The sequence below is a fragment of the Delphinus delphis genome, chromosome 3 (assembly GCF_949987515.2).
Source record: "Delphinus delphis chromosome 3, mDelDel1.2, whole genome shotgun sequence".
In the NCBI taxonomy this organism is placed as follows: Eukaryota; Metazoa; Chordata; class Mammalia; order Artiodactyla; family Delphinidae; genus Delphinus; species Delphinus delphis.
Genome location: NC_082685.1, coordinates 14,780,095 through 14,795,107, shown reverse-complemented (window position 1 = coordinate 14,795,107; position 15,013 = coordinate 14,780,095). Strand labels below are relative to the sequence as shown.

The window sequence follows — 15,013 nt, the reverse complement described above, 5'->3', positions numbered from 1 at the left end:
ATAGCAACTCGATGGCCCCAAACCGGGAGCAACCAAGATGTCCTTCAATAGTTGAATGGACAAACTGTGGTACATCCATACCATGGAATATTACTCACTGATAAAAAGAAAGGAGCTATCAAGCCACCAAAAGACATGGAGGAATCTTAAATGCATACTGCTAAGTGAAAGAAGACTCTGAAAAAGCTACATATGGTGTGGTTCCAGCTCTGTGACATTCTGCAAAAGGTAAAACTACGGAACCTAACCAGGACTTAGAAGGGAGGGAGGGAGGGATTTTTAGGGCAGTGAAAACAGTTCTATATAGTTCTATATGATGTAACAGCAGATACATGTCACTAGGCATTTGTTGAAACCCACAGAATGTCCAACACAAAGAGTGAACCCTAAAGTAAACTGTGGGCTTGAGTTAATAATAATGTATCGACATTGGCTGGATAATAATGTATCAATATGTAACAAAGGTTATCACGCTAAAGCAAGACGTTAATAATAGGGGAAACTGTGCCTTGGGAGGGGATATATGGGAACTCTTTGTACTTTCTGATCATTTTTTTCTGTAAACCTGTTGCTGCTCTATAAAAATAAAGTTCATTAGTTTAGGGGGGAGGGGGCGGGAGATAAGCCTGAGCCAGGCTAGTGGAAAGTGAGAGGACTGAACGCTTGGTGGAAGGCACAGCAAGTACAAAGCCTGGAGGGAGGAATGTGCTTGGTGTGTTCCAGAACTGGCAAGGAAACAGAATAGGAAGGGACGGGGATGGGCTGGAGAGAGCGGCAGGAGCTAGCTGAGGCTGAGGGGAGGCCCCAGGCGCCATTGAAGCAGAGGTCCGCAACTGACTGAGAATTATACATCCTGGGAAACAAATTTGATTCCCTTCAACTTCCCCTCGTTCTCATTCAGGGACACTGAGGCCCAGAGAACGGAATGACAGTGAGCAAAGCTCATCTAACCAGCACTTGAGTGAGCTCACAGGATATCGTCAACATTTCCACCAAAGAGAAAGCACCCGCGTGACCCTCATGATATCCCTTTGGGGTAAGGTACTATTATATTCTCATTTCTCAAGATTAGGAAGTGAGCCCAGAGAGGCAGAGCCACTTGCTCACGGTCACACAGAGAGTGGTCAGTGGCCGAGGCTGACTCTCAACCATCACAGTGGCAGCCGCAGGAAGCATCTTGGAGCTCAAGTTGAAATCTCCAGCAGCCCGGGAAAGCTGCAGAGGGGATCCCTGCACTACTACCACCCCAGCAACTGTGCTTGGGACTGAAGCACCTCTGGGTGCCCCACACCTGGCAAATAGGGCTTATCAACAAGTGTTTGCCTAACCCACAATCTGATGAATCACGATGAGATGGCACACCTCTGAGGCTCCTTCCAGCTGGGAGGGTCCAGGACTGTGGACCCCAGAGTGGTCTCTTGGTGCCTCTGTGATGGCAAGGCGACCCCCTGCAGTGTCCCTGGGCTGCGGGGGTCCAGATGCTGTCAGTGACAAAACCCTCCTGGCCCCCAGGGAAGGCTTCCAGGTCAGGAGCTGCCTGCACCCCTTACCACCTGGCCGTGGGACTGTGGCTGACCATGGACACCTCCAGGCCTGAACATGGGTTCTGGGATCAAGAGACCAGGGCTGGATACTGGCTCCAGGTTACACCATGAGATGCTCTCCCTCTGATACCCACTTGGCTCCCCTTTTCCCCAGGTCTTGATTCACACATCTCCTCCTGGGAGATGGGTTCAAAATTCCACCATCCTCTTTCTCCCCTCCCACACACACTCACTACCCATCTCCCTCCCCTGCCTTCCCCAATATAGTTGTTTATTTCACTTCTCCGCCCCCATCCCCCACTACAGTGAAAGCCCCAAGGGTAAGGGGATTTGTCTGCCTGTTGGCAAACGTGTTCCCAGTGCCCACACAAGGCCAGCACACAGTAACAGCAGGAGTAACAGTCCGTTCCTGGTAGGCCCCATGCCTGGTGTGGGGCATCTGGTGGGGGGGGGGGGTGGCGGGTGTTTACATGCTCACAGGGACGGCTTGTTCCCTGTGGCCCCTCTGGTGCTGGGTCTGTGTTGTTAGATTCGTTGTCATGAGTCTCCTCGCTTACGTGAGTCAGTAAAGGCACCAGGCCTGCTGGCAGCTGTAGGACCTCAAGCGTCTCCCAGCACCTCCTAAGCCTCAGTTTCCCCGCCCTGAAGGGCTTCCTTGAGGGAGAGCGTCTCAAAGACTTAACATTTCTTGCTGTCATCATGCAAGGTTTTTGACAGAGTGGTGGGCATAACAGTGGATCAGGCTTGGTGGGTTCGCAGAAAATGAGGAGCTGAGTCCGCGGAAAGCCACTCTGAGCTCGCGGGACCCAGTTAACCGCATCCACCTAGGATTCTGTGGACCCCTCTGTGGCTGCGGGGGCCCATCTCCCCATCCATCAGGGATCCCTGCAGGCCCCGGATGCCGCCCCCGCTCCAGGTCCTCCCTGTGCTCCCGCAGGCGGGAGCCCACGGGGTGCCCCGGGGATCCCTGAGCGTCACGCTGCTGTTGTGGAGCGTGTGTTGACGCCGTCGCCGGGGAGACAGGCGGGGGCGGGCCCGGGCCGGGGGCGCCGCCTAGCTGCGCACGATGGGCCGAGCCGGCCGCTCAGGGCCCTGGCGGCCTCAGTGGCCACTGCCGCCGCCGCCCGCCGGCTTATATACCGCGGCTAAATTTAGGCTGCGCCCGGAGCTCGTCCCCATCCGGGACGCGTTTCCGCCGCCGCCGCCTTGGCCCGGCCCCCGCGCGCGCCGCGCCTATAAGGCTTGGGCGGGCCCGGCCGCTGCCCGCAGAGTCGTCCCCACCCGCCCGCGTCCCGACCAGCCCGGCTCCGGGCAGCCACTCACCGGTGTCCCGAATCCGCGTCAGCCCCGGGTCCCAGCCATGGCGCTGAGCGAGCCCATCCTACCGTCCTTCTCCACTTTCGCCAGCCCGTGCCGGGAGCGCGGCCTGCAGGAGGTGAGGGCGGCAGGGACCGCGGGCGGCGGGGGCGACTGGCTCAGGGTAGTAGAACGTGGGCTGCGGGGTAGTAGAACGCAGGCGGCAGGGACAGCGGGCTTAGGGTAGTAGAACGCAGGCAGCGGGCAGCGATCCCCGGCCCCACCGCGCGCTCACGCCCGCGCCTATCGCTCTGTCACCCGCAGCGCTGGCCGCGCGCAGAGCCCGAGGCAGGCGGCACGGACGACGACCTCAACAGCGTGCTGGACTTCATCCTGTCCATGGGGCTGGACGGCCTGGGCGCTGAGTCCGCCCCGGAGCCGCCGCCGCCGCCGCCCCCGCCGCCTGCGTTCTACTACACTGAGCCCGGCGCCCCTCCTCCCTACGGCGCCCCCGCGGGCGGTTTGGTGTCCGAGCTACTGCGGCCCGAGCTGGACGTGCCGCCGGGGCCAGCGCTGCACGGTCGCTTCCTGCTGGCGCCGCCGGGCCGCCTGGTGAAAGCCGAACCCCCCGAGGCAGACGGCGGCGGCGGCTACGGCTGCGCGCCGGGCCTGGCCCGCGGACCTCGGGGCCTCAAGCGCGAGGGTGCCCCGGGCCCGGCAGCTGCGTGCATGCGAGGCCCCGGGGGCCGCCCCCCACCACCGCCCGACACGCCACCGCTCAGCCCAGACGGCCCCGCGCGCCTCCCCGCGCCCGGCGCGCGCGCCCCCTTCCCGCCTCCCTTCGGTGGCCCCGGCTTCGGCGCGCCCGGGCCCGGCCTGCATTACGCGCCGCCGGCGCCCGCGGCCTTCGGCCTCTTCGACGACGCGGCGGCCGCCGCCGCAGCTCTGGGCTTGGCGCCGCCAGCCGCCCGAGGTCTCCTCACGCCGCCCGCGTCTCCGCTGGAGCTGCTGGAGGCCAAGCCCAAGCGCGGCCGGCGGTCCTGGCCGCGCAAACGCACCGCCACGCACACCTGCAGTTACGCGGGCTGCGGCAAGACCTATACCAAGAGCTCCCACCTCAAGGCGCACCTGCGCACGCATACAGGTGGGCAGCGAGCACGGGCTGGGGACCAATGCGGGGGGAGCTGGAGGAAGGGCGTGCTTAGGAGCCCCCCCCAGAGGGCGTGGCCCAGAGGTTGGGGAGGGGGCAAGGTCTTAGCCCCCTGGGGCTTGGCTGGGGGCGTGGCTCCGGACCCTGGGGACGGGGCGCGCGCTTAGGACCCTCCTGGGAATGTGGCTCGGTACTTTGGGCAGGCATGCACACTTACGAAACCTAGGGGGATGCTATGTCTCAGACTGTCGTGAGGGGGGAAGGTGCAAGCTTAGGAGCCCCCCGGGGGCGTGGCTGAAAGACACTGCAGAGCGGACTGTGCGCGCTTAGGACCCCTGGGGAGTGAGGATCAGGAGACCCAGGAATGGGAGATAACGTGCCTAGGATCCCTAGAGGTTCAAAACATAGCGGGCGCCCTTCAGAGAGCTGGTTAGGGGTAGGTTGTGCGCGCCCGAGTAGCCACTAATCAGGGTGAGTGTCTGTGAGTATCAGAGCCACAGGCGGGAGGGAAACTAAGGCCGGCTCTCGCCCCCTCCCTGCAGGCGAAAAGCCCTATCACTGCAACTGGGACGGCTGCGGCTGGAAGTTTGCGCGATCCGACGAACTCACGCGCCACTACCGCAAGCACACGGGCCACCGGCCCTTCCAGTGCCACCTGTGCGACCGTGCCTTCTCACGCTCGGACCACCTGGCTCTGCACATGAAGCGGCACATGTAGCCTGGACGCCCCCCGCCCACCCGCGCGCGGCCGTGGCGGGTCCCACGCGCCGGGCACGGCCCCCTTCCAAACTGTGACTGGTATTTATTGGGCCCAGAGGACCGGGCCGGGCACAGCGTGGCCACCGAGGGGGCTCCCCCCACGACGACGACGGCGACGCCCGGCCCCCATCAGAGACTGAAGGCCCGGTGGGAGAAGACCACAATCCTCCTTGACGAGTTTTGTTTTCAAAATGGTGCAATAATTAAGTGTCGTCTTCCCCCCTGCCGGGTCTACACTAGAGGATCGAGGCTTGATGCCTCGTGAAAAATACAGCCTTAATTTGTACTGTGCAACATTTTTTATAATATTGTACATAATGACTGTGACAGATATTGTATTACTGTAAATAGGAAGACAGGTGGGCATTTTGACTGCCTGGTTCATTTTTATAAGATTTTGCTGTTTTTTAATTAAAAAAAAAAGTTTTGCATCTTTTGAAAAAAATCACAGCACTGGTCTGGCTGCTTGGAAGCTGGGGGCTTGGGACACTTGGGAGGGGCTGGGGGGAACGGGCAGCTTTGATGGAGGGCAGCCTGGCAGAGGCAGGGTGAAGTGGGTCCTGCCCTGGCCAGCATCTGGGGTTGCCAGCTGCAGCCCCCAGCTGCCAGGAACCTGTGGGTTTTTCTATAAATTTAAACACTGCCTTTTAGGACTGAGGGAGAGTTATTTTAAGGTTGTTCCCTGAGCCATAAATTGCCTCTTTTTCCCCAGAGCTGGAGAAACTGCTGGTCCCACTGACGTGGCCTCCCCTGGGCTGAAAAAAGCCTTACCTCCTTTTGGAAGCTTCTGAGGTTTTAGCCAAACTTCTGTAGTGTGCAGACTTTTTTTTTTTTTTTCCTTCAGAAGGGGCAAAATGCTGAGTTTCTGACCTGTTTTGCCTTTCACTAGTCTTGCCTTTTAGCAGAATTTTTTTTTTTTATTTTTAAGATGAGTTCCCCATCCTGTTAGAAAAAAATGAAATCCACGTTTGAGGGTCATGGATGGTGAGTACGCTTTTCCAGTTGAGCAGAGGCCCAGAGAGGTAGCTATGGAACAGTGGTGTCAGGGTGCCAGCCTGGTCTGGCTGCCTCCCAGGGGTCCCTGAATCCCACTAGAGGGATTTCTGCAACAACCCACCTGTTGCTGGTGGTGGAGGGTTATAAGACCCTCCCCTGCAGCTGCCCTTGTGTGGAGTCACATCAGAGCCCCAGCCTTGCTGGCTGGAGGCGGCCACTCCAGAAATGTACCTCGTGAGCAAGGGAGGACCCCTGTACAGCACCCTGAATACCTCAATCAGGCGAGGAGGTGCCTCTCCCTGGCAGGTTCCCCCTCCTCTTCCCCCTTCTGGGGGCCCTGGGTGGGTAACCATGGCCACTAACAATTGCATAAGTTCTTTCCAGAAAGTGAAAATAGCTTGTAAGCAGCGCCTGTTTTAAAACACTCTTGCCCTATTGCGACAGAGGCTGGGATTTCCTCCCTTCCTCCCTCTCTTCATCCTTCCTCCCCACCCCCTACCCCTGACGGCAGCCCTGGAAACAGCTGAGAGCGTTTGGTAATCCACAAAAAGCAGAAATGGGAGATGACAATCTGATGCATCTTTCTCGAGTAAAGAGCCTGGGCCCACTTCCGCTGGCGATGGGGTGTGTGAGTGTGCGTGTGTGTGAGCCTCTGTACCCTCTCTCTGCAGCTTTTGCAAAAAACGATTCCAGAGCAGAGCACCGGCCCCCTCAATCCGTGGAAACGCCCCTCTTTGCTCAGAGCTGGTTTCAGAGGCAGTAGGAGTAGAAGACTCGCAAGAGATTTTAAGTAAGTTTTTGGTACGGTCCTCCAGTCTTTCTCGTTGAGTTTTTAAACGCACGGGTAAAGCCATGTTTCTGGCTTGCTCGAAAACACCTCCCAGAGGCCTCTGAATCCAATGAGAGGCCACTTGTAAGGGGACTGAAGCTGCTGAGTTTCTGTTTCCTGAGTGCCTCCAACTGATACAATAGAAAGTGTCAGGCTCCTACGCAGCAGTGCGTTTCAGCAAGACACGTTTCAGCAAGACACGGGGCCGGCAAAGAGCTGGCTTGCACTGATTAATGCAGAAACACTCCCTCATCGTTTTCTCTGCCCCTTTCTGAAACCCAAATGTTGACTTCCTTCAAATAGCTTCTGGATGGGTGGTTCTCAGCCAGTTGCAACCCAGTCTTGAGATATTTGGGGTTTTCACAACTGGGGGATGCTGCTAGCATCTAGTGGGCGGGAGCCAGGGATGCTGCAGAAACATCGTAGAAGGCACAAGGTAGCCCCCTCCACAGAGAACCATTCGGTCTCAGTGCCGTTAGTGCCGCGGCTGAAACACCTGCTCGAGTTCCTAAAAGATCATCATTCATCCCTTTTACTAGCAAGGAGGGGGCGCCATCCCAGGACGCAAGTTTCCATGACAGATGCCACCCAGAGAAAAGTATGAATAAAACCTCACTGCTGGGCCCTGTCCCCATCCCTGTGACAAGACACAGAACACTATTCCTTCCTGGTGTCCACTTGAGAAAATATAAAATATCAAAGCAGAAAAAAAATTTTTTGCCCTGCATTCTACAACCCAATTTTCGTCAAAGTTTTTTGGAGGAAGGGGTTTCTGGTCAGTGGTTGAATTGTTTTTGCATGGCTGTGACTCTCACTGTATCCTCTTTTTTTTTCCAGGAAAAGTTATAACCATTTTTCCATATATTTTCCTCCACAATATGTTTTTATTATTTTAAATGGCTGCATAATATAACATTTGGACGTGCCAGAAGTTGCTTATGCAAACAAGCGCTGGGCATCTGTTTGTACACACTGGGCCACATTTCAGATTGTCCCCCAGGGTTGGAAAGGATGACGGTTTTGGAGGACTTTGGGCATTGCCAAAATGCTCTCCCAAGAGTGACTCCAGTGATGGGGGAAAGATACAGGAGCTGTTTTTCTACTAGGAGTTTCCTGTATGTCAGGGAGCCCCAGGCATCCTAGAATGATGTGGTGTGAAGTGGGGGGAGGGAGAGCCTTCAGAGGGTCAGGTGAGTCCCAGCCCATGCCTGACTCAGCACCTACCCCTTCAGCAAAGCTGAGCTAGCACCCAGGCTTAGCCACACCCTGGGGAGTTTCAAGGCAGCAAGCCAGAGATGAATGGCTCTCAAAGGCACCAGCACCAGGTGTCTCTGATAGCCTGGACCCACGCTGAGCTGGTGTGTGACAAGCACAGGGGTTTCTCAACCCCATGATCATCAACATCGGGGCTGGATCATCCTCGGTGGTAGATGCTGCCCCGTGCACTGTAGGACGTTAGCAGCATCCCTGGCCTCCACCCACTCGATACCAGCAGCACCTACGCCCCCGAGTTGTGACAACCAAAAATATCTCCAGACACTGCCAGTGTCCCCTGAAAGCAGGTTCACTCCAGTTTGAGAACCACTGGGTTAGGGAGTTCTGTGGACATGTGAGACACTTTGCATCTGTTAACTATCTGACCTGAGGTGCTAGGATGCTGCACGTATTTAAATACAGAAACTGAGTGGGAGGGAGAGAAGAGGTAACACAAACACTGAGGGATCAGCCTGGTTTATACCATCTAACCCATCGGGAATTTCTTCTGGTGTGCAGTGTGAGCTACGAAGCTACATAAATTTTTTTCCAAATAATTCATACAGGGTTTCTCAATCTCGACACTGCTGACATCTGAGGCCGCATCCTTCTTTACTCTGGGGGACTGTCCTGCACATTGTAGGGTGTTCAGCAGCATTTCTGGTCTCGACCCAGGAGATGCCAGTAGCACCCCCAGCCCTGCAGTCCTGCAGTTGTGACAACAAAAATGTCTCTAAGTGTCCCTTGGAGGGGGAGGGTGCAGAATCGCCCACAGTGAGTACCACTGCTTAGGCAAAACCATTCTTTCCCATGGAAGCCCTCAGCTCTGCCTTGCGGGCCTGTTTCTTCGGCTGGGAGGTGAGGGTGGTGCTGCGGGGATGGAATGACAGACGGGAGATGAGTGCCCAGCACTGGGGTGTGGACTGCAGGGTGAGTCTCTCCTGTGAGATTGGTGTGTGTGAATTTCAAGTCTTGCTACCCACCATCTGTCTGTGTCTCTAGATAGACGGACGGACTGACGGATGGATAGATAGATAGATGATAGATAGATAGATAGATAGATAGATAGAAAGATAGATGGATGGATGGATAGATAGGATGGATAGATGATAGATAATCTTTCTCTCAATCTCTCTCCCTTCCCTTCTCTCCACCTCTGTCTCATTCTCTCTCTCTCTCTCTCTCTCTCTCTCTCCCTCTCTCTCTCTCTCCCTCTCTCTCTCTCTCTCTCTCTCTCTCTCTCTCTCTCCTCCACTCATTCATTCAGCAAATGCTCCCAATTCCTCAGCACTGATCTGAGTCCTGGGGAAGCAGGAGTGACTCAGAAGTGACTCAGCCTTGCCTCTTCAACCACAGTCACTGTCAACAAAAGTTTGTTGAATGACTAACCCAGCGTGAACTTGAGCTGAGCTTCAGGCTGGGGCAGGTGCTTTCATCCCGGGCACTTAATACAAATTCTCTCTTTCAACCTTCCCACCAAGCTGGGGGGTTTGGGGGAGTGGAATAGCCACCCTCATTTTCCAAATGCAGAAATCTGGTGCGGAGAGAGGAAGGCTAGCCCCTTGCCCGGTGTGGGTGTAGGTGGTGGAGTGAGGGCTCCAACTCAGGTTGGTCCAGTCTTGACGTCACAGCTCCTACCCATGCCTGGAAACATCTACATGCTAAACTGCATCAAGCTCGCCTTGTTTTCTTCCACGCACACAGTCTGGGGGTTCCTGGAAGCCCCAGTGAGCTCCTTCGAGGCTTCCGTCTGAATATCCCGGAAAACTCACTTTCCGGGAAAATCTTGGGCAGGGAGAAATGGGGTCAGGAAACACAGGTGTCGGGGGGCAGCCTGGCTAGGTGAATGGAGTTCCCTGAGATGTTGTAATAAGAAACAAAAGGAGGCCGGAAGGAAGAAGTTCCCCCCAAAAGCTCCCACTCCTAGGTGTAGACCCCAAAGAATTAAAAACAAGGACTCAGACAGATGCTTGTACATCAGTGTTCACAGCAGCAGGATTCCCAGCCACCAAAAGGGGGAAACAACACACATGGCCATCAACTGATGAGTGGATAGACAAAAGGTGACACATCCATGGAACAGAATATTAACTAAACCATAAACGGGAAAGAAGCACGAACACAGCTACCAGGTAGATGAACCTCAAAAACATTATCCTGAATAATATGTGAGGTCCTAGAGCAGCTAAATCCACAGAGACAGGAAGTAGAAGGGTGGGTGCCAGGGGTTGGGGGAGAGGACCAGGGAGTTAATGTTTAATGGGGACAGGGTTTCTGTGTGAGGTGCTGAAAAAGTTTTGGACATAGTTAGCATGGTTGCATAACAGTGTGAATAAAATTAATAGCACTGAATCGAATACTTAAAAATGGTTAAAATGGTAAATTTTATGTTATGTACATCTTATGATGATTTTTTTTTAAAAAAGGCTTGGGAGTCTCCGTAGGCATGAGGTAGGGAGAGAGATTTCTATGAGTCAGACCCTGTGATGAGTGTTTTCCAGGCATTTGTGCCCATTTTACAGGTAGGAAAATGGAGGCCTGGGGAGACGAGGCCACTGTCCACATAATGGAGCTGAGCTTTGAACCTGAGGCTTCCTAAAATGAAAGTTTTTCTCCATCTGGATGTCTCTGCAGTAGACAGTCCCTGGGTCTCTCTGACCCTCTGTTTCTCCACCTGAAAACACCCAGGGCAATGGCTCCTCTACATGGACCACATACTGGGGACAATTTTGTCTTCCCAACAAAATCAGATGGTATCCTATAGTAGGCCACTATCATTCTAGAATAAATCCAAAGATTTCATTGTGGTCTGGGGAGCCCCACCTCCTCCTGCCCACCTCTCCTTCATGTCTCTGTGTGCACTCAGCCACACTGTTCTCCTTACTGTCCAGCAGACATGCTCCCCTTCAGTGCTGCCTCAGGGCCTTTGGACATGCTGTTCCCTAGACCTGACATGCTGTTCCCTGGATTCTTCCCATAGCTGCACTGGGAGAATCTCTGCAGCCTCAAAGCCAGAAACCAGATCCTCAGGTGAAAGGCAGGAGGCCACCAGACAAGGGGCTGGGGCCCTGCTGGCCCTCACCCCACAGGGGGTGAAAGAAGCTGTCCCTGGAATCTCAATTCCCATCACCTTTGCTTCTTAAGCCGTGCCTGGGAAAACCCCTCAGAGACGTCATCTCTCCTCTTGTAGAAGAGGAAACTGAGGCCCAGAGGTGTTTCCCAGAGTCATACACCGATGCTAGGACTCCCACTCTGAAGGTAGGGGTTTTCCCTTAGCTGTGCACTCGCAGAAGGCCAGGTTCACTCTGGTTCATGAGGGAGGCTGAGAGAGGAGGCAAATCTCAACACCCCATCCTCCACCGGTTTTAATTCTTTTTTTTTTGGAGGAGCGTAAGGGTGGAGCAGGGTTACATTTATGGCCATTTGTGGCTCTGGGCATAAAAAGACATGCCCTCCAGACCTGCCTCAGGGCCTTTGCACTTGCTGTTCACTCAGCCAGAAATGCTGGCCAGCTGCTCCTTGTCCTTCAAGGCCCTGACCATCCATCCAGCTGACCTTAGCCCCTCCCTGGGATGGAGGACTCAATGTCCTCCTCCCACTGGACCACACTCAGCCACTTCTTTCAGATGAATGGGCTCCTCCAGGTCTGACTGCACGTTGGCAAACGGTACCCAAGCAGGTGGAACTCGGCGGTGGGCGGGGCGTCCGGGGGTGCAGATGAACTCTTCAATGTGCCAGGGAGGTGAGCAGTGCATGGGGAGGCTCAGAAAAGGGGAGGAAACTGCCCGAGGTCACACAGCAGGAAAAGCCAGAGCTCCCTGGAGTTCTGTCTCCCAAATCCTTACCCAGACTCCCCACGGCTGAGACCCTGTGGCCATCCTGTCTCAGAAGGCTCTGTGCCCCACACCCACCTCACGCCTCTCCTCCACAAATCCCAGGGCCTTGGCTGGGCCTCCTGGGAGAGCACAGCTCATTCAGCCTCATGGGACCCCTATCTATCCTGCCTCCAATGTTGGGGCTCATGGATTGGCCCACCTGGGAGGGAGTGGAGTGGAGGGAGACCCCACATATGGGGCTTTCAGGAGAGCACAGGAGGGCACAGGGGTGACCATCAGCTTTGCGCTCTCTCAAGCCCTATAACACGGTTCTTCCACCATGACCCATGCCTGTGAAGGCACCCCTTTCTCCTCTGAGGTCCCACACCCTTCTCTACCCTTCTCTGGGTTCCTTAAGCATTTCTCACCCCAGAACCTGGAGGCTGGTTCTGACTTGGGGTTCCCTGGGGGCGGAGGCCAGGCCCTGGCTGGGACCAACCAAGGGAGACAACCTCACTGTTCTGGGGGGGACACAGCCCTGGGAGGATGGGGACAGGTCCCCCGCCAAGACCCTGCTCCAGGCCTGAGTACTTTCTCTAGGCTGTGTCGCCTCCATTTCCCTATTCTCTTCCCTTCCATCTCTTGTTTTCTTTCTTTTGTCATGGCCGTAAAATACACATAACCTAAAATGAACCATTTTGCCCAGTATCAAGTGTACCTACAGTTCCGTGGCCTCAAGTACCCTCACACTGTTGGGCAGGCATCACCACCATCCGTCTCCAGAACTTGTTCATCTTCTCAAACTGAAACTCTGGCCCCATTGAACACTCACTGCCCAGCCCCTTCCCCCAGGCCCTGGCACCCACCACTCTACCTTCTGTCTCTACGAATCTGACTCCCTTAGGGACCTCACGTAAGCGGAGACCTACAGTATTTGTCCTTTTGTGACTGGTTTATTGCACTCAGCATAATGTCCTCAAGGTTTATCTACACTGTTAAATGTCAGAACTTCCTTCCTTTTTAAGGCTGAATAATATTCCATTGCGTGGATAACCCACATTTGTTTGTTTATTCATCCCTTGATAGATACTTGGGCTGCTTCCACCTTTTGGCTGTTGTGGGTAAAGCTGCCATGAACACGGGTATGCAGACATGTTTCTGAGACCCTGCTTTCGGGGATCGACCCAGAAGTAGAATTGCTGGATCCCTTGTTTTCTTTTGAAAGCTTTATGCGCTGCCTCTCAGAAAGTCGGAAGTGTTTTTCTTTTCTGAACAGCTCACCCAGGAGCTGCAGGCTCAGGCCGAGCATCTGCAAATCTCTCAGTGTTTGGATGTCCCTTCTGCACCAGCTCGCCACTGCTAGCTCCAACCAGCCACTCTCTGGGCCTCGGTTTCCTCCTCTGTGAAATGGGGGCAACAGAAAAGGGGAGGGAGCGCTGCCAGCAGCATAGCTTCGGGGTCGCCCGGAAATCGGGGTTTTGCAGCAGCATGGGCTGTGCAGAGAGGCAGAGGCTCCCCAGGAGCCGGACAGGCCTGCGGTCGAGGTGCCGCTCACACCCGGCACGCCCGTCCGCCCGCTCAGCCTACAGGCTGCTCTGCTTGCAGCCAGCACCCGGCCCCACCAGGCCTGGACTACCCGGGACAGCCTTCTCGGGAGGGAACACAGACCCCTGGAGGCCAGATCAAGAGACCCTCCACTGGGCCAGGGCCTGAGCTGGGCTGACGTCATCCACCCTCACTCCAAAGCAGCAGAGGCCGTACAGTGGGGACAGGCCAGCCAGGCCTCCTGGTCCCTTGTCCACCTTGAGCCACGGGAGTGGACACGCTGGCTGAGTGCACCTGCTTGCCAGGACCTGCTCCATTTTAACCTAGAACAACATGAACAGAACATTCTATTGACAAGCCTTTCTATTTTTCCCTCCCCTCCACCACTTTTTTTTTTTTTTTTTTAACAGAGGGAGTCTGGAAACCAACTAGACTGAACAGACACATCTAGAACGCTCCACCCAACAGCGGCAAAATACACATGAACATTCCCCAGGATGGGCCACCAACCAACCTCAACAAATTGAAGCGGCTTGAGATAATACCAAGTATGTTCTTCGACAACAATGGAATGAAATTAGAAACCCCGGAGAGAAAGCTGGCAAACCCGGAAATACGTGGAAATTTAGTAATAATAGTACAGAATTACCTCCAAGATCGAACCAGCAAATCCCAGAGGCAGGAGATTGGTTCCGGGGCCGAGGCTGGGGGCAGCTCTGAGGCTGGGGGGAGGTGGGGCGCAGATCTGGCTTTGCTTGGGGGCCTGCGTGCACCCAGGATTCATCTGCAGATCTTGGCGGGAGGGCGGGTCCGTGAGGTCTCCGGGTGTCCCTTGGGGATTTCTTGTGGTTCCCATGGGGTCGTGGCCTCCAGAATGGGAGCCTGCCCTGATGCGCGCGGGTGACCCCCGAACCCCCAAGGGCAGCTCACCTCGTGGCTCCAGTGGGGTGCGCTGGGGGGCTGCTTCTGAGAGCCTGCCCCAGCCGTCCAGACAGCCTCCTCCCTTGCTTGTTTAGAACATGCTGGAGACTCCTTCACTCTGCATTCTGGTCCTTAATGGTCAGCAGTCTCTCTCCTCTGAGCCTCTGCTTCTCCCACGTCACTCTCCACCTTTCACCTTAATCTCCGAGCACCACCCCCCCGCCCCGATCCGACTCACTCTTGCTCCTCCCCAACCCCACATCTTTGCAGAGGCTGTTCCTTATGCCAAAAAGCCCTTCCTATGTATCCATGGAGGGACAGTCCATCCTTCAAGGCTTAGCTCAAGCGTCACCTCCTCTGGGAAGACTGCCCTGACTCCCCCAGCAAAACCTCTTCTCCCCACCATGTGGGCCCGACCTCTGGGGCGGGGGCACCTGCATGGGTATCTGGCACCCCCATCCGATGGGGCCTGAGCAGCCAGGAGTGAGGGGTGCCGCATGACCGGGGGGGCCTGGCTGAGAAGGAGTCAGCACCACGAGCAGATGCAGTGGCTCTGTTCCCGGGGTCCTCATACGCAACCAAACCCCAAATTCAGGCTCTCCTGGGGTAGCAGGATTCCTGACCAACTCCAGGAGTCGGTGCCGACGCTAATGCGGGGGAGTGTGCAGCATGCAGTGTAGACAGGACTTGGGGTCTGACAGCCCGGGTCACCCCAGCTCTGGGGTTTGCCTCTGCCCAATCTCTGGGAGCCAGAGCTTCCCCCTGGGCTGCTCAGAAAAGTAAATCAGAGTCAAGTTCCCTCCGACACACGTACTGTGGGAGCTCAGCCTCTGCCGTTTCCTCCCCTCCATCCTCCATGGGGGATTGAATCTTATCTGGTGGGTCTTGGGCAGTGCCCAGAAGT

At 55.6% G+C, this 15,013-nt stretch overlaps 1 protein-coding gene across 1 annotated transcript; it reads left to right on the top strand.

The window, feature by feature from the left end:
• Positions 1 to 2,822: 2,822 nt before the first annotated feature.
• Positions 2,823 to 5,188, top strand: KLF2 (KLF transcription factor 2). Its single transcript, XM_060008123.1, has 3 exons — positions 2,823 to 2,979; positions 3,165 to 3,984; positions 4,533 to 5,188. Exons 1-3 carry the CDS (start codon positions 2,905 to 2,907, stop codon positions 4,706 to 4,708), a joined length of 1,071 nt encoding a protein of 356 aa, XP_059864106.1. The 5' UTR covers positions 2,823 to 2,904; the 3' UTR covers positions 4,709 to 5,188.
• The last annotated feature ends 9,825 nt before the right edge of the window (positions 5,189 to 15,013 follow it).

What these genes read in the sequence shown, in the direction of transcription:
- KLF2 (XM_060008123.1), top strand. Translation starts at nt 2,905, where the DNA reads ATGGCGCTGAGCGAGCCCATCCTACCGTCCTTCTCCACTTTCGCCAGC. An exon ending in GGGAGCGCGGCCTGCAGGAG is followed by an intron (nt 2,980 to 3,164) that starts GTGAGGGCGGCA and finishes TGTCACCCGCAG; the next exon opens with CGCTGGCCGCGCGCAGAGCC. An exon ending in GCACCTGCGCACGCATACAG is followed by an intron (nt 3,985 to 4,532) that starts GTGGGCAGCGAG and finishes CCCTCCCTGCAG; the next exon opens with GCGAAAAGCCCTATCACTGC.